We start from the raw sequence: 18,788 nt of genomic DNA, 5'->3' as shown, positions 1-18,788 counted from the left end.
AGCAGAAGAAACTCGAGGAGCTAAAAGCGAAGGCCGCGGGGAAGGGCCCCCTGGCCACAGGTGGAATTAAGAAATCTGGCAAAAAGTAAGCTGTTCCTTGTGCCCGAGGCAATGATGATCCTTAATTCCATTCCTGTTTAAACATCTGGATTCCCTGTCATAGCGTCTGTTGCTACCTATAGCTGGAATGAAGTGTTGTGTTAGATCCTGTTGTACATTTAAGAATAAACTTTTGTAAAAAAAAAAAAAAAAATGATGCCTTCAGTCAATGAGGTTAAGTAGCCATTCTATGAGACTGCATTCCCTGGATGTTAAGGCAAGTTTTAGAGCAGGACTTCTCAATCTTGGCTGGAGGTTGAAATCACCTGGAGAGCCGTACATAAGACTGATGCCTAGATCCCATCCCTGGAGATTTGGACTTCATTGTTCTGGGTTTGTGCTGGTACATAGGAAGTGTTTAAAATTTTCAGGGGGTTCTAATATGCAGCCAAAGTTTGAGAACCACAGCTTTAGAGGCATGCTTCCTCACTGAAACTAGGAAGGGACTCCAAATGATGAGGCTGAGCAAGAAACAAGAGTGCTGATTTTATAGGACTGATGATAATTAACACTTCTTTAGTCTTTAGGTGTCAAGAACACTTCTAAATACTTGATATATATGAAGTCAGTTAAGAATGCCACCAACCCTTGGGGCGCCTGGGTGGCTCAGTTGGTTAAGCGACTGCCTTCGGCTCAGGTCATGATCCTGGAGTCCCGGGATCGAGTCCCACATCGGGCTCCCTGCTTGGCGGGGGGTCTGCTTCTCCCTCTGCCCTCTTCCCTCTCGTGCTCTCTGTCTCTCATTCTCTCTCTCTCAAATAAATAAATAAAATCTTAAAAAAAAAAAAAAAAAAAAGAATGCCACCAACCCTGTGAGGAAGTCACTTTTACTGTGCCCATTTGAGAGGTGAAAAAACTGAGGCCCAAAGACACATGTGCAGCAAGTGTCAGAGTAGGTGCTTGAACCTAAGCAGTCTGGTTCTAGAGTTTCTGATCTTAGCCACTATGATATACTGCCTCTAGATATAGTGTAACAGTAATTTTACACCAAGAGGAATTATACAAGAAGGGAAAACTTATAATAATGGTAAAATATTATTAAATCAGTTAAATGCCAGGTGATAACTGAGAGTAATTATTATGGCTGCATAAAACATCTTTGAGCTATTTTTTTTCATATCTATAGCTTCTGATGTTTATATTCTTCATTTGTGGAAATCAGCTAAGTTCATCTTACTTTACATGTGCATTGTTATATGGTACAGAAATTTTGTTTGCAGCAGCAATACAGGGAAATGTAAGCAGTGGAATCAGGGGATATTTTTTTCTGATTTCTTTTTCAAAGACATTTTCTCCTAAAGAAAACTCAAGAGCTAAGGCTATTTCACATAATCTAAAGAACGTCTACTTCACGGTAATGACCAAGTGTAGGCATAGACTCTTAGGAGGAAATAATCATCCCCTAGGGAGCAAGTCCTACAAATTGAACCTGTTTTACAGGTGGAAATATCACCAAAAAAATTATTATTGGAGGGATTACTGACACACCACATGCCTGTACATATCAAAGAAAAACATTCCAATTTAACTCTATAAAACATGTATCTGAGCCAACCTGCCATATGTATTTCTTTTTACATTTTCTATCCCATTATAGAAGTAATATCTACCAAATAAATGCTGTGCATTTCTGAATGGTTAGCTTTTGGCTACTTTGCCTATGCCTTATTGTTCCTTTTTTTCCTTTGAAGGCTGAGAAAGCAAATAAAGGAAATGCAGTGGCCGGCAGCCCACAGCCTGCAGTGTGGTGGATAGTCTGTGTCCTGCAGCTGGAGCTTCCGTACTATAGCCAGGCTTCGTTTGTTCCATATGAATACAAGCTAATAAATGTAGGGAATTCCATTTGGTATTCAATTAAGAGCTCTCTTGACTCCTGTGATTAAGGCCTATGACTATTAAGTGTAAAATTAAAGTTGAACAGTTCAGCTCTTTTTTGACATTATAACACTGCCTGAAAAATAGTGATGCAAAACCAAGTCAAACGTCATCCTTTAAAGCCCCTGAACAAATGAAAAGAGGAAATATTGAAAGGAAAAGAGTAAATATCTAAAACTTGCTCATTTGCTAATGACGTGACACATCATGTTAGGAGCCTATTAGTGTCCTCATGCAAATACAGCAACCATTTTGTTGAACACAAGATATTACATTGATTTTAACAGAGAGCGACAAGATTATTATTGCTAAAGCTCCAATGAAGGGGATAATTAAAGCATTAAGCATTTTTAAGGTTTTAAAGTGACTTTCAGCAATAACCAGATAATACTATAGGAAATCGATATACTGTAATTGAAAGGAAATTGAATTGGTCTTTATTTTTTTAATCCCTTCTAAATTTTCTCTAGACTGTCAGACCATGGGAGATAGTGAATCTTGTTTTGCCATCAGCAGTATGACTTTCTGTAAATCTCATGTGCTGCAGGGGCTACTTTTATTATTTTTTTACTTAGAAAGTGTTCAGCTGAATAGAGAGTATTATAAGATTCTGTGTGCATTATCTTTATTAGTCTCTGGCCTCATTGTTTAAAAAAGGGGGGGGGCAAAAATAAAAACGCAATCAGACAAAAACAACCTTCTCCACATATCCAGAGAAATCAAGTTAATAGAATTTCTAACAATGAAACCAGAGAAATTGTTAGATAAGCCTCACACTTGAACTTAAATAAAATTCTTCTAGGCTTTTTTATTTTTTTTAATCAAACACTATGCCTGTCAATCTGGCTACACTGCAAGGAATATGACCCATTGTAGATACAAATTCATTTTGAATCTGTGTGAACCTAACTCATTTGTATTGCTTATTATTGGAAAGAGCTATTACAATCAAACAGAAAAGCTTGAAGGGAACCTCAGGGAGATGAGTGGCTATGAACAGAAATTAAGGAATCTTAAAACTTGAAAAATCCTTCAAAAAGATGTGAATAATCAACATTTTCTCTGTGTGTTTCTGTTGTTTATTTCCTCATTTATTTCTGGTGTACATTTTGAGAAGCATCATAGACCTTATGATGAATGAGATGTGTTCCACACTTATCTGTAGTAATTTGGTGACACAAAGTAGAGATTTCCAGAAATGTTTTTGAGAATCTCTTGTCCATTTCATTTTTCTGTTACTTTCCTTATTCTACTCAATGCCTCTTGACTGATTAAGTGGATAAAAGATAACACAGTAGAAGGAGCACAGTCTCTCAATTCTCAGTTTCCCCTTCTGTAGAATGGAGATAATAATGTTGCCTTTCTCATTGTATTGTTTTGAGAAGTAAATTAATTAATATAAGTAAAGACCTCAGAGGATTATATACTATGCATTATGTACATGTTATAATTTCTTTGATAAAAATGATGATGATGATGATTTGCATTTTTAATTGTATTGCCAAAATGTGAATTCACCAGTTGTTATATTGAGGCAGCTACTTAACAATTCTGAGCTTTAAGTTTTTGACTAAAATATAGGAATAATATTTTCTCTACCTACCTTAAATAGATTTTAATGAAAAAAATTCATAAGCTATAAAACAGAACTGCAATTGAAAGCACTGAATCTGGACTTTTATTTTTTATTTTATTTTATTTTATTTATTTTTTTTTTTTTAAGATTTTATTTATTTATTTGACAGAGAGAGACACAGCGAAAGAGGGAATACAAGCAGGGGGAATGGGAGAGGGAGAAGCAGGCTTCCCGCGGAGCAGGGAGCCCGATGCGGGGCTCGATCCCAGGGCACTGGGATCATGACCTGAGCCGAAGGCAGACGCTTAACGACTGAGCCACCCAGGCGCCCCTATTTTTTATTTTTTTAAAGATTTTATTTATTTACCTGAGAGAGAGAGAGAGGGAGAGAGAGTGAGGACAAGCAAGGGAGGGGCAGAGGAAGAGGGAGAAGCAGACTCCCTGCTACACAGGGAGCCCGATGCGGGGCTCGATCCCAGGACCTGGAGATCATGACCTGAGCTGAAGGCAGACGCTCAACCGACTGAGTCACCCAGGCGCCCCAAATCTGGGCTTTTAAAAGCACTCGTTTAAATCCTAGTTTTATCTCTTAGTAGTTATGTGACTTTAGTAAGCCCTTAGTTTCTATGTTTATAAAATAAAAATTGTAGCAACACCTTCTCCTAAAGTTATTTTGAGGCTTAAATGAGATCAAGTATAAAGAGCTCAGTATCATGGCTAACACTTAGAAATTATTCCAAAAAATGTAAAAAAAAATAGTTCTATTCAATATAGGAAATAAGTATTATCTTAATTTCTGAATGATTTCTTTGTTTTGCCCCATTTTGATATGTGACAAGTGGATATATTTTATTTCTAGTTTTCCAGATAATCTGTATTCTAAACATTCTCTACCTCAAAATTCATCTCTGAAATTCCTAGCTCTTGGTGTCCATAGCTAATATTCAGCCAACTTTAAGTGTTAGAGTTTGTACATATGAACAACTGAATTAAGTAAAAGGTGTTACCAATCCTAAAAATCCCAGCTGTTATGATGAAGAGAAACAACTTTACAAGTACTACCATCAAAAGACACGTGAGTCAAATAGCAAGCCACGGAGGGGGTGGGGTGAGGAGAGAGAGAAAATAGAAATGGAAAAAATCATCAGGCAGAGGAGAAAATGATGTCTTGTAATATATATGAGAAAGAACTTGGCCAAATTTTTTTTTTAAGTGAGAAGAAACATTATATATGTACACATGATATATATATACAAATGTTTAAGTTACGGCCCACGTCTGAAGACAAATATTTTTATTGTTATTTCAAAATCCCAAATGTTTGAGTGCCTTAGAATTTTTAAACCATTGACTATATTTAGTTATGTTTAAAGGAAGATGTAATTAAGAAGCTAGAAATTATATATGTTTAAATGTTTGTCCAGAACATTGTTGAAACAAATTGCTCAGCAAGTTTTATTGTTATTCCATAGTAAATATTTTGACTAGTCAATCACCAAAATGCTATGGTCAAGTTGGCATTAATAGATGTCATTTATTTAGGCAAACTGACAGTAGATTCACCAAGGAAGACAAAAAAAGAAATCCTTGTATTTACTTTGGTAACTTAGCCATATTTACCTTGAACAACATGATGTCCTAAAAGCTACTCATTAAGCTTAGAATTAAGTAATAGAACTGTAAAAGGTGGATAGTGTAGTAGGTCTTCATTTAATGTCATAAACCACCTTTTCCACCAGTATTAATTTAGTCTAAGAAAATAAAAACTTCTTAAAAAGTTACTAGAAAAAGTGCACATCAAGGAATGTAATTGAGCATAGACTGGTTGACCTGAGAAGAGAACAAAAAGCTCGAAAGAAATTTCATAAGGTTTTAAATTGGGCAAGAGGACTACACTATCTCTGATAATTAGACTTTGAATACATTTGGATTTGCTAATTCGATCTAAGTTCTAATGAGACTTTTTAGGAAACTAAGAATGATATCATTATATGAATTTAATGTGCTTTTATAGTTGAAACCTACAATTAGCAGCCCTTTCCAAATTGTTTTAATACAGAGAAAGCTGGCTTTTTGTTTATATTGTGACATCCCTTCTCTTAAGATATATTATGTATATTTTAGGTTTCTTAATTAAACACCTCTTGGGGACTCAAAGAGAAACTTGAGTTTTAATAGGAAGCACCTGAATCTGTTATTTGTGAAGGAGACTTGCCAGTATGTTGCCAACTTTGGAAGCCACAAACAAAATGCAATACAAGGAAATAAATCAGTCTTCAGGAGGAAGCAGCACAAATAACCAGGTGCCCCTATAAACCATTCAGTCAATCAGAGCAGTCTCCAAATATGACGGAAGATCTGTTACATTTTTAAAGCATGCAGATATGGAATAGGTTCCCAAAAGTGAAGGCTCATGGATCTAGTATCAGAATTGATAGCACGGCATTTCTTCCCAAGATGTGCATTACAGCATTCTTTTTGCAGCTTTGCTCCTTGGATTATCTGCTAATTCAAGTCATAAGATCTCTTTTTTTCTCCTTATTTCGGAATTGAGAGTCATCAGTTTTTATCCTGTTGTGATTTATAGGCAGCGATTTTAAAACTGGGAGCCCTCAGATATGGATATTTGGAGATCATGACCTGAACTGAAGAGATAAGAACTACATGAGGATGTAAAATTTAACCAGTATTTGGAGTGTAAAGAGCAGTGAATCATGGCAAGACTTTAAGGGAAAGGCTGCTGCCAAAATATTCCAAGGAAATTGATAGCACTGACAAAAAAGGCAAATTATATTGTTGTATGTACTGTGAATACTTGAAAACAACAAATAGAAATGGGAAAGTTTTTATCTTTGAGATTCATATTTCTAAGGCCATATACATGATTTTTCCCCTCAAATAAAAGCAGAAACCCTTCTAACTATATTAAAAATCTTGTAGTTTTTTTCCAATAAAGGCAGTGCAATATCTAATTAAAACCATTGAAACTATAAGAAAATCTAACTTGTGCAATAATTGATATATTAAGAACAGACATTATACTAGAATTATATGTGCTATTATTTTTCCAATTAGTGCATTATGGGGACTAAGTTATTGGTGTATTGTAACTCCTTATTAAGTCAATGTCCTTAGTAGAGTCTCCTAAAGCATATTGAATACTGTCATATGCCATATAATGATTTTTAAAAGCAGGAAATGGAATTTCTGATTGCTTCACTTGCTATTAAAAAAGAAAACTTGTGCAGGACCCTTCCTATACCAGTTATTCCAAGAGGTATCACACAGCTTTCTGAAAGACTTTTGCATAGCTGATTGGACTGTTCTTCAGGCAGGAAAGTGACCAACCTATTTTACCTTTCAGCTTGGGTGCTGGAATCCTGTCACAGGGCTGAATGGATCACTGACTGACAAGAAACTAGAGAATAACATGCGTGGAGTGGTTCTACGTGTGGTGACTGTTCTGGTAAGTCTGATCTGAGCCTTGTGGTTCTGGCTTCTAGAAGTTACTTTATCCCTCATTTCTTTATGTTTTATTAAGTGATGCCATAATCTTAAAAAAACTTTTAACAAATCCTGACTATGCTTTCAAAGATATGTTTAATGGTCATATTTTCCAACCTTCAATTTATATGGATCAGAATCAGATTTTTGCAGGCTTTACTTTTAATTACAGTGCTTTTGTCAGTAACTTTCTGAGACATTTTAGTCCCAGTTTGCTATACATGATAAAGTAACGGTCTCCCTCAGGTATTCTGTTACTGTAAGTATGCATAAATAAGAGTAACCATGCCAAACAAGGCTAGAGTTGACCAAATATAGTACATTCAATAATACTCAAACATTGGTAGACCACAGCAATGCTTTTCTAGCAAGAACCTACTTCAAAGGAAAGATCATACAATTGTTTAATAAATATTTATTGAGAATCAACTGTATTCAAGCTCAGTGCTGATTACTGGGGACCACTGATGAATAAAGAAATGGTAGATATGATTCTGTCTTTATGAAGCTCACCATCTAGACTCTGTGAATATTATATGGAATTTTACAATTATAAATATAATTATACAATTACATTTACTTAGAAAATCAAAAGGTAACTATTATCATTATTCTTTATATTATTATTTTCTCTTCTAAAAGGCATATAAAATTACATGTTAATAGAAATCTTTTTTAACAACAAAATACTCAAATGGATAGTCTAAATAGCCATAAAGCAGGAAAATATGCATTCTCCCTTGCTGTTTCTATGAGTTTAGGCTTATGCTACTTTATAGTCAGTTTCAAAATGTCCATAGTTGTTAACTTTATTTTTCTTTAGAAAAGCCTACTTGTTTTTAAATTTGAAAAAGTCTTTTCTACAGGCTGAATAAATTGCAGAATTAGTAGGTGGAAGAAACCAGTCTTTTTTTTAAATTGCTGCCAATTGAATATCTAGCAAAGTTTATAACAGCAATGGTTGCCCCTTATACATTGTTTAATACAAATTAAGTGGACTCAACATAATTTCATTGTTAAAAAAAAGATCTGTATTATTCTCTGTAAGAGTATATTCAAATGAGTAGTCTAGTCCCTATTTTTGGTATGTATACTTTATTATTAGTTATTATTTTGATAAGATTTTTACTTTTTTGGCAAATAATTAAATTATGAATACTTGACAACTTGAATGTGATGGTGCTTCTGTATGTACCCAAGGCTGTGGATATGCATCTGCACTGATGTGCTAATATTAAAAAAAAAAGACAGACATTTAAAGTGCAGTGAACTATTAATAGTCTCCTTTCTAGTGATTAACATGGAATCTCAGGAGACAACTTCAATAAAAACAATATATGTACATTGTTTTTATCTTTGAGATTCATATTTCTAAGGCAAGCTAACCTCATTTAGTCCCTAAGCAAATATTTATTTAATACTTTACTGTATGATAAGACTTGGTAATGGATTAAATGAATAATACCTATACCTATTACATTATATACCTATTATGTAGGTATATGTCTTCATCTTAAAGGTATGTTCATACCTCAAGGTACACATAGAATCTTGTTGGGAGATGCACATACAAAAAGAAAACCAGGGCGCCTGGGTGGCTCAGTTGGTTGAGCGACTGCCTTCGGCTCAGGTCATGATCCTGGAGTCCCGGGATCGAGTCCCGCATCCGGCTCTCTGCTCGGCAGGGAGTCTGCTTCTCCCTCTGACCCTCCCCCCTCTCATATGCTCTCTCTCTCATTCTCTCTGTCTCAAATAAATAAATAAATAATAAAATCTTTAAAAAAAAAAAAAAGAAAAGAAAACCAGGCAAGAACTATTAAATACTTACTATATGCCAGGTACTTTATGAAGTTATTTGCCTGTATTGTTTTATTTAGTCCTTAAACAGTATTTCCAAGAAATAGATACCTTTCTGTTTCCAAGGATGAGGAAGAGGAAACTGGGACATCCAGAGGTTGGTTGGGGGAAAAAAAAAAAAAATGTGGAGGATATACTGATAGTAAGTAGCAGAGAGAGTTAGGATTCAAATCCAGGAAGTGAAACTGACTCCAGACCTCTTAACCTCTTCCCCCTTAACATTATATTATGTTCTCTCTACTCCTACTGTGATAAGTGTGAGAATTGAGGTATCTATAGGATTTTATTTGGTTTGAGGGCAAAAAATTCTTTACTCTGAATAAGATGACAATGAGTTTTATTGGGAAAGCTGCATATGGCAAATTATTTTAAATTCATTTCCAGGCTGAACAAAATGATTGCTATGCAATGAGATGGTATTGCTTCATGCAATGGTAATGTGTTCATGCCCCAATCTCACCTTCATGACTCATAATGGCCTCCATGTCCTGTAAGCTCAGCCCTGCCCAGATCCCAAACACGTTAGTGAGTGGATATAGGGAAACAATGTTTCCCCAGGTCTTCTGTGAGGAGATGTGGATTTATCAGTATGTAAAGGGGCCTTACACTTATTACACTCCCACGATATGCAGCCATTGTACTTAGTAATTTTGGAGGCTTACTGTTTCTTCCTGTAATTCCTGTTTGAATGGAAACCGGCCATGACCTTCTTATTTATTTCCTTCCTACAAGCACTCTTCCAGGTCTGGGTCTTACTTACGTGGCCTAGCAGGCTTCTGCTAAGAATGACTCTCCCCTCGACCCACCCGGCAGCTCCAAAATCTTGATGCCCACTAAACCCCGAAACTTAGATTTGGTTTATATTGAACTTGTTTTGGCCACATAAACACCACTTCCTTGTATTCCACGAACTCGCCTCCAACACTATCAAGAAGGGAGAAGGAGGAGGAGGGTTCATGTGTAAAGACCCTGAGGGGAGGTCTCAGTCTTTATTTCATCCTAACTGCAGTCTAGTCCCAGTTCTACACATACCTGCTTTAGTGCTGAGGACATTTATGCTATAATGATACACAGGTTAATAAAATTGATTTTCTTTACCTAAGTTTTAAAACCCCCATTCCTATCACTATGAATGATATTTCATTGACTTGAAAGAAATACTCCGGGGCACCTGGGTGGCTCAGTTGGTTAAGCAACTGCCTTCGGCTCAGGTCATGATCCCAGAGTCCTGGGATCGAGTCCCACATCGGGCTCCCGGCTCAGCAGGGAGCCTGCTTCTCCCTCTGACCCTCTCCCCTCTCATGCTGTTTCTCTGTCTCTCTCTCTTTCTCTCAAATAAATAAATAAATAAAATCTTAAAAAAAAAAAGAAAGAAATACTCCGATACTTATTTTAAACTAAATAATTCAGCAGCATACCATTTATGATGGGAAAATAAATGGTACATACAAATGATTAATTAAAGAGAGTCAAATAAAGGGCTTATTAACAAGGATATAAATAGGGTTAAAGGAATCAACAAGAGGTGTTGATGCATCAGGGCCTAGATGCACAGCAAGTCTTGACTACCCTGAAGTCTGATGGGGCAGGGAGAGGGAGTAGTACTAAGATTTGGCAATAGCTAGAACCATGGGAGAGAGACCATTCAATAGTAGCTGTGAATTTCCACACAGGAAGAGGATGGAGAAAGTCACTGTCAAACCACAATCAGGCAGTGAAGAAGTGGGGAGAAGAGTTATGTCAATTTCACTCCTCCTGTGTTTGCATCCCTTCATTGTCTCCAGGTGAAAATCTAACCAGAAGTCAGGGGGCGAGGAAGCCCAAGTAAGGAACACCACGCAAGTCAGCGTGCCAGGACACAAAGCAGGGCAGCGAAGAGCGCAGTGGATCCAGAGGGGAAATAGGGAAAAACCAACACTGGCATCCACTATTTGAAAGGACTTATCAAAAAGTTTACAAGTGTTATTTAGTCCTTACAAAAACCCTACAAGAGATGTATCAATGACATTAGAAAGATGAAAATAGGGCACAAAAATGTTAATTAAATTTCCATGACCATATAGCTAATAAGAGCTAGAGATAAGTTTCAAGCCCAGAGATTTGGTTTCCAGAGTCCATGTCCTTAGCCTCTCTGATATTCTCCCTTAAGAATCAGAATGAACTCATGTTAGGCTTAAATTAAATATAACTATTGAGATGTGAGGTTTCCAAATTTATGGGATTGATAACTTAGGAGCATTTTTCTAAACAGCATCACATATGGATAACTTTATACTCAGCCATCTCCAAAGCTACATAAATGTCTTAGAAATGGAGGAGAAGATGGAATGAGAATAAAATTCAGACCCCACAAGCTTAGTCCTTTTTCTAAACTTTTTATTTTTATATTTGACCCACTAATCTCTACTTTTTACTGAGTGGACCAAGTGTATTACTACAAGGCACTTATTAAGATTTCTTTTTTCCTTTTAACTTCTGAAGTAATGCAACTATGGATAGCCATAAATGACCTATTATGTCATTCAGTTTTTTCATGGTAGTTCACAAAAAGTTGTTGCAAGCATGACTGAGTCACAAATATCATTATAATACTTATGAAAATATAGCAGAAAGAAGTTGGCAACAAGTGAAAAGTAAGGCTTGAGAAGGAAGCTATGCTGTACAAGATATCTGAAAACATAAACTGGCATTTAGAAGGAGCTCACTGATTAATAATTCTTATTTGCTTGATTTGGTTTTGCTTAAAACAGACACATGACATCTCTAATGAAACATGAATTCACTCATAAATTCATTGGAGAAATATTTATTGAGTGCCTTCTTCTAGATGCTTGGGGTACATACAAAACAGACAAAGATACTAACTTTTGGGAGTTCCATTCTAGCAGGCACCTTCTAAAGCTCTCAGAATATTTTTGAAAAAAAAAAAAAAATGCAATACCATTGTCCTATAGTAAGTATGCAACACAGTATTCCTTTGCCATTGCCATAGAAATAATTTTAAAGCTTTGTATAAATGTATGATTGGAAATTTATGGTAAAGCTGTGATAGTGATTTTTCTGTATTTTATAAATTTGAAACTATACAATTTTTAACATTTTAATATCTGTGAAATCAGGATATGTCTTTCAGTTAATTAATGGTTCCTTGCAATTATATTTGGCAGCATATTTTATCTTTATTAGTGGTAGGAAAAACAATTGTGCATTTTATAATTGAAAATATTTTAGATTAAATAATATATGGAGGGTATTTTTATAAAATTAATTAAGTTAATGGATATTCCTGGAAAGTTGAATTCAACTAATCTGGGCAAGAAGCCATCATAAAGAGAGAGACTATTTTAAGGAATACTTCCAAAAGAAAAGAAATAACATTAGGATATGAAGCCAATTTTAAAAAAAAGGACTGTAATAGCAATTTAAAAATTACTATCTAAACTAAAACTATCATTAGAATCACAGAAAGATAAATGTTTAAAATAAACAAAGGCAGCTTATCTTAAACCAGTACCACATAAAACAAAGTCCAAACTATGTGTTGAGAGAAGGTAAGTTTCCCCAAGCAGCTCACCATAAGAAGGTAGCTGCCAACTGAGTTGTCATTTTAAGAGTAATTTCCTTTTCCTAAAATATTTCCTTATTATTAGTCTCACTTCTTGGAATTTAGTTTTCAGCAGGCCTTATTTCCCTGTGAAAATTTACATTTTATCTGAGATCAGAGAAAGGTAAAATGACCTAAACCATTAGCCTTGATTCAACTATTTATTGAGCATATGTCATAAGCTAAACATTGTCCTAAATTCCAGAAAGGCAAAGATAAATAAGATGTAGTCCTTGCTTTCCAGGAGCTCTACGTAAACCATTTTATCAACATTATTAAGTTCTCTATCAGAGAATAGAACCTGTGTATGAAGGAGTTAGACAGAATTAAATACATTTCATAGAGGCTGAAAAAAGAATGATAAGGTTGAGAAAAATACATAGAAATAGAGAAGGACAGACATCACACTGTTTTTATGATCTAATCTCAGCAGTGACATCTAGGACTGACTTCATGGCTTTACAGGATAATTTAATTCCTTATTTCACTATGTCCTTTCATTCAGAACTCTTGTAACACTATTATTTATTTATTTATTTTTTGGTAGTAATTTCATTAATGTTATATTCCCCCTCTAAAATGTAACAATAAGACACAAAGTTGATTTCACTTACAAAAACAGATCAGTAAATATTTGTTGAAGGAACAAATCAAAATATTCAGATAGCCTGAAGGGGTGTGTGTGTGGTGGGGCAGGGGAGGTAGAAGTAGAGGGAGAGGAAAAGACAAAAAGGAAAGAAAAAGGAAAAAAAAAAACTCTATATGTAATTACACAAAAATAAGAACAGGTTGGACATAAGACTATGTCTGTGAATACGCCACACTATAAATAGGTGGTCTTAAGATTCCTCATTCTTTGGTTTCCATTTCACTAACTCCAAATTTCCAAGAGAGATGGCAAAGGATAGCCCAGAGTGACAGGTATTCTTTTTTCAGCATGGGATTTCATTCCTGAATCTTTTCCCCTTTATTACACCTTGCTGAATCAATCAGACAGTTTTGCTGGAATGCTGGAGACTCCTTTATCTGTTTTATTTACATCTTGAGCAAGTCACTAAGCTTCCTGTTTTTCACTGTTCCCTTCTGAAGAACACCTGGCTTTCTCAAACTTCCCAGAGCTCCAAAATCACCATGGCTGGGTCCATCACTCTCACCAGTCAAAGCCTAAATGGCTGGAAAAGCACAGCATTCAGTTTTTGTAGATTTCTCTGCTATTTAGTCCTTCTCACAGAATTCCCTCCCTCTGCTCACCTTTGTGAGGGAGGCAGGAGTGGATATCTGCTATCTCTCTGCCTCCTCGGATAACCATGTCCTAGTGCCCACCCTATTCAGTGTTCCAAATGTGTCTCCTTAGCCTTTCCAACCATTCACCAGTACATTAACCCAGCATTATTGATTCAGCATCCTTCCTAGCTAAGCATTTTGCTAGGTGCTAAGGATGCAGAGGTAACAAAATAGCATGATCATTGCATAGAATATGACATCTACTGGGAATATTGACAACATCTAAATAGAGGCACTAATGAATAGTTAAACTGGAAATATAAGGAAATGTTTCCCTGACAGAGAACTACCTGAGGTGTAGCTCCCAAAATGTGAAGGGTTGTTATGTATGTCCTAGATGTCTCATAGAAAAAACTTGGAGAAAAAACTTGGAGGGTGGAAGATGGAGACAGGATGTGGGCAACAAGCTAGTTGCACATAAATAAAACCCATGTTATATTATTAGATTATTAAAGTCCGAAATCAGTAGGAATATAGTCATATAATCTATATGCTGTTTGACCAACTCTTATCTCATAAACTCTATAGGTTTGATCTGACACTTAAAATTTTACATTTAGACTCAGTGTTAAATACAAAGAACATAAGGAATTATTTTCAAAAATCAAAAGACTCAAATCTATTAAATCTTTTGACAGATTTGACACTAGGAAATGACTTCACCCACTTATAATGTGTTCAAATAACTATATGCTTTTAAGGTAAAGTAAAAATCTTTAACTCAAAACATCAAGGATCATTCGTATTATGAAATAGCAAGATCCTATATGACAAGAAGTTACAAATAATATTGAATCATTTGATATACTCTTGGTCTTGGAGGCAGTCATTGTTAGCCCTTTTTTCACAATATTTTCATTTCCAATTTATTGATATTTCATAATTCATTTTCCCAGTCTGCAGAAAGTATAGAATTAGACAAAATCAGGATAATGGATAAAGAGAAAAAAAAGCAAAATGGGGTACAATTGTATAGTTCATGATTTTCTAAGGAAAGAGCAATCCAAATAGAAAAAACCTACCTCTTTTTTTCTCTTGGATTGTGCCTCTTTGGAAATTTTTTTAATCTTCTTATATTAAATACAAATAAATAAAACTGGGTTTTGTTGTTTAATGTTAAGGGCCATTATGGCTAATATGTAACCAACAGATTCTCAATTTGTACAATATACAAGAATGCATCAAGTTTAGAAATAGTAATTTATATATGTCAGTATAAGATCAAGGAACACACTTAGTTTCTTCTGGAGACACATAACAAAGGAGTAAATAACATGTGATTAATTTTCTTACTGGAAGTACTTTAGCCTATTTCATTGCCTTTTCTCCACCTAGTCTTCTCTCCTCAAACCCTCATACAAAGCATTTGGCATGTACTGGAGAGAGTTCTGGCCTTACCAGTCAAAAGATGTCAGTTCAAGTTTCAGCTTTTCTACTTAATAGATCATTGAACTTATGGAAACCAAGGGGCTATTTTGAACCTCAGTTTTTCTGTCCATAAAAGGGAAGTAATGAAACTAGCCTTTAGTGAGATCAAATGGGTTTTTATGGGTACATGGGTTAAACTATGTGAAAGCAGTTAGCAAAGTACACAGTGTCCTTAAATATAAGATGTATTGTCTCTGCAGTAGAACAGTGATGTGTAAACTGAAGAAAAGAAAAAATGAGCAAGAGTGATCACAAAAATATAATAATCATTGCATCAATCTTCAGATTTTTGTGGGATATTATTTATAGGATCCCAAGGCAGACAAAGACGCATAAATTGCAGAATCATGACTTTTAGGCCTAGTTACTGTTACCTTAATTTGAAAACCTGCTAATGAGAGCCACCACAACTCTCCTGCTAGTGAAGCTGGTGCTTTCTAGAGGAAAAATGAGCAGCAACAACAAAAAAATACCTGAGGATAAAAAACGCCCCTAATTATAAACTTCAAAAATTTCTGAAGATCTGTGTATTTAATTATATTGTCTCATAAGAATTGTGTTTGATTCCAGGCTAGCTTTAAATAGATTATGTATTAATAAATAACTAAGAAAATACCAGTAATAGCCCTGAAATTCACTGTCCTCAGTTTTTTGCTAAGGACATAGTCCCAGTTTTTGCTACTTGAAAACCTTCAGCATTTTGAACCCCCACAGAGGTTTAAGCTTTCATGAGGTCTCAGCCTATCAGCCTCCTGAGACTAGAGGCAAATTTAGGGGCCGAGAGAGTAAGCTCAACAAGAGGCTCCACTGGACAGGTACTCACAGCTGGGAGGTGGCAAGCTCTGGTAGCTCCCACAGCAGTGTCTGAAGAGGGCTCCTTTGGAAGAGTTTATAAATAATACAGTTTGGTTCAGGGCTTCAGACAAAAATGGCAGCTCTGGCTGGGGTAGTCTCCAGTGGATGTTATATAAAATAAATGGAAGTTGCAATAAAATACAATAAGTGCTATGTCATAAATACTACATTGGAAGTACACAGCATAGCAGTGTGGTGAAAAACATATGCCCTGGAGGAGTTCTACCTTCAAATTGGCAGAGTGAGGTCTTCATGAACCTACTTCCCAGCAAACAACCAAAACATTGAGTAAATAAATAACAAATAAATAAAACTTTTGAAGTCTGAACATTTTTCAAAGGGCATACAGAAAATGAAATATCACTTACTCAGGAAAATCTAAAACTCAGTCAGAACAACAGAGTCTGTGGCAGCTGAACTTCATCCTACTCTCCCTTCCACCTCACCTCCTGCCCAACTCAACTTGATGGAAGCTCCACTCCAAGCAGGTTTTCCCAAGAGGCAGGACTCCCTTACCCCTAAGTTCCCAATCAAGAGTTATTTTATCTAGAGGAACAGGCAGGTAGCATTTCTTGTTAACCTTCCACCTCTAATCTGAAGAGGCTAAATTCCTGGTGAGAGTGGCTAACAGTTTGGGGGCTCCCTTTCTCCACTCAGCTCCCACCCATAGGATGCAGTTTCTCATCCAGGTGTGGCAGCCCTGGAATACTGGGACCTTGATCACTCCAGCTTGCTCCAAAAGTTCCAAGCCAATAAAGGTGAGTGGAGAAGACTGGAGGTTGCACCCAACCCAGTATTAAGAGTAGTGGCACAGAAATTTTGCTCAGGGAAGAGACAGTCCATAAGAAAAGAGAAGACATAAGCATTCTCTAATTATTCGAAACAGTATAGGGAAGTTATGCCAAAGTCTCCTCTAAATTTAGAGCAACAAGCTAAATCATAAGCCAACTAGTTCACCAGTGAAAACCAGGGAAAGTGATAGTTACAAATAGCCTTCCTGGGATCATAAAAAATTTTAAAGGTTGATCTCAAAAATAACCCCTATCAAAAATTTATTTTGTTCAAACAAATGAACAATTTTTCACCCAGGCTTTATTGAAAACAATAAAGCAATCAGCCAGTAATTCATGGAGCTTAATGATTATAATGACTATGCCACAATATCTATATGGACACAAACATCCTCAACAAAATGCTAGCAAACTGAATATAGGAGCATATAAAAAGGATTATTTGCCATGACCAAGTGGAATTTATCCTAGGAATACAAGTTTGGTTCAACATATGAAAACCAATGTCCTATACCATATTAATAAAAAAAGGAATGAAGCCACATGATCATCTCAACAGATGTAGAAAAAGAATTTTTTTTTTAAAGATTTTATTTATTTATTTGAGACAGAGAGAATGAGAGACAGAGAGCATGAGAGGGAGGAGGGTCAGAGGGAGAAGCGGACTCCCTGCCGAGCAGGGAGCCCGATGCGGGACTCGATCCCGGGACTCCAGGATCATGACCTGAGCTGAAGGCAGTCGCTTAACCAACTGAGCCACCCAGGAGCCCCTAGAAAAAGAATTTAATAGAATCCAATACTATTTTATAATAAACACTCAACAATCTGGTAATAGAAGGGAATTTTCTCAACTTGAGGAAGACCGTCTATATAAAACTCAACAGCTAATCTCCTATTACTGGTGAAAAAATGGAAAGCTCCCTCTTCTAAGGTCAGTAACAAGACAAGGATGTCAGTTATCACTATTTCTATTCAACATTGTACTGGAGATTTTAGCCCGCACAATTAGGCAAGGAAATTAAATAAAAGGAATGAGATTAAAAAGGAGGAAGTAAAACTTTCTCTATTTATAAATGACATGATCTAAATATAGAAAACCCTAATTAGATTTAATAAATGAGTTCAACAATTTTGCAAGGTACAAGGTCAATGTACAAAAAAATCAATTGCATATTTTGTATACTAGCAATGAAAAAATCTGAAAAGGAAATTAACAAAGCATTTCCTTTAAATATATCAAAAAGAATAAAATAATTAGGAATAAACTTAACAAAATAACTGCAATTTTTGTACACTGAATGCTATGGAACATAGTTGAAAGAAATTTAAGAAGTCCTAAATAAATGGAGAGATATTTTGTGGTGATGGATTGGAAGACTCAATATTATTAAGATGGGAACATTCTCCAAATGGATCTACATATTCAGTGAAATCCCTATCAAAATTCTAGCGCTTTTTTGCCATAATTAACCAGTTGATTCTAAAATTCATGTGGAAATGTAATAGGACCAGTGTAGGAGGAAAAAGGCAACAACAGAAAGTCTTAAAAAAGAACAAAGTTGGAACACTCACACCTCTCAATTTCATAACTTACTAAAAAGCTACAGTAATCAAGATAGCATCATATTGGTTAAAGATAGACATTTAGATCAGTGGAATAGAACTGAGAGACCAGAATTAAGCCATATACCCATGGTTAATTGATTTTAAACAAGAGTGTCAAGACCATTCAATGGGGAAAGAATAGTCTTTTCAAAAATCATGCAGATACAAGTAGATACCCACATGCAAAAGAATGAATTCAGACCCCTACTTCAAACCATATATAGAAATTAACTGCAGGGTTGCCTGGGTAGCTCAGTTGGTTAACTGTCTGACTCTTGATCTTAGCTCAGGTCTTGATCTCAGGATTGTG

At 35.7% G+C, this 18,788-nt stretch overlaps 1 protein-coding gene across 1 annotated transcript in view; it reads left to right on the top strand.

The window, feature by feature from the left end:
- The window catches only part of GRID2 (glutamate ionotropic receptor delta type subunit 2), a 1,321,579-nt gene that overhangs the window by 986,320 nt on the left and 316,471 nt on the right, over nt 1–18,788 (top strand). Inside the window, exon 7 of the mRNA XM_081813135.1 lies at nt 6,915–7,016. Within this exon, the coding sequence (XP_081669261.1) occupies nt 6,915–7,016 (102 nt within the window). The remainder of the gene's footprint in view (nt 1–6,914; nt 7,017–18,788) is intronic.

Source organism: Leptonychotes weddellii, chromosome 2 (genome assembly GCF_054177405.1).
Source record: "Leptonychotes weddellii isolate Sample4059 chromosome 2, ASM5417740v2, whole genome shotgun sequence".
NCBI classification, from domain to species: domain Eukaryota; kingdom Metazoa; phylum Chordata; class Mammalia; order Carnivora; family Phocidae; genus Leptonychotes; species Leptonychotes weddellii.
The sequence above is the reverse complement of the archived record's forward strand: the minus strand, read 5'-3'. Positions and strand labels throughout refer to the sequence as shown.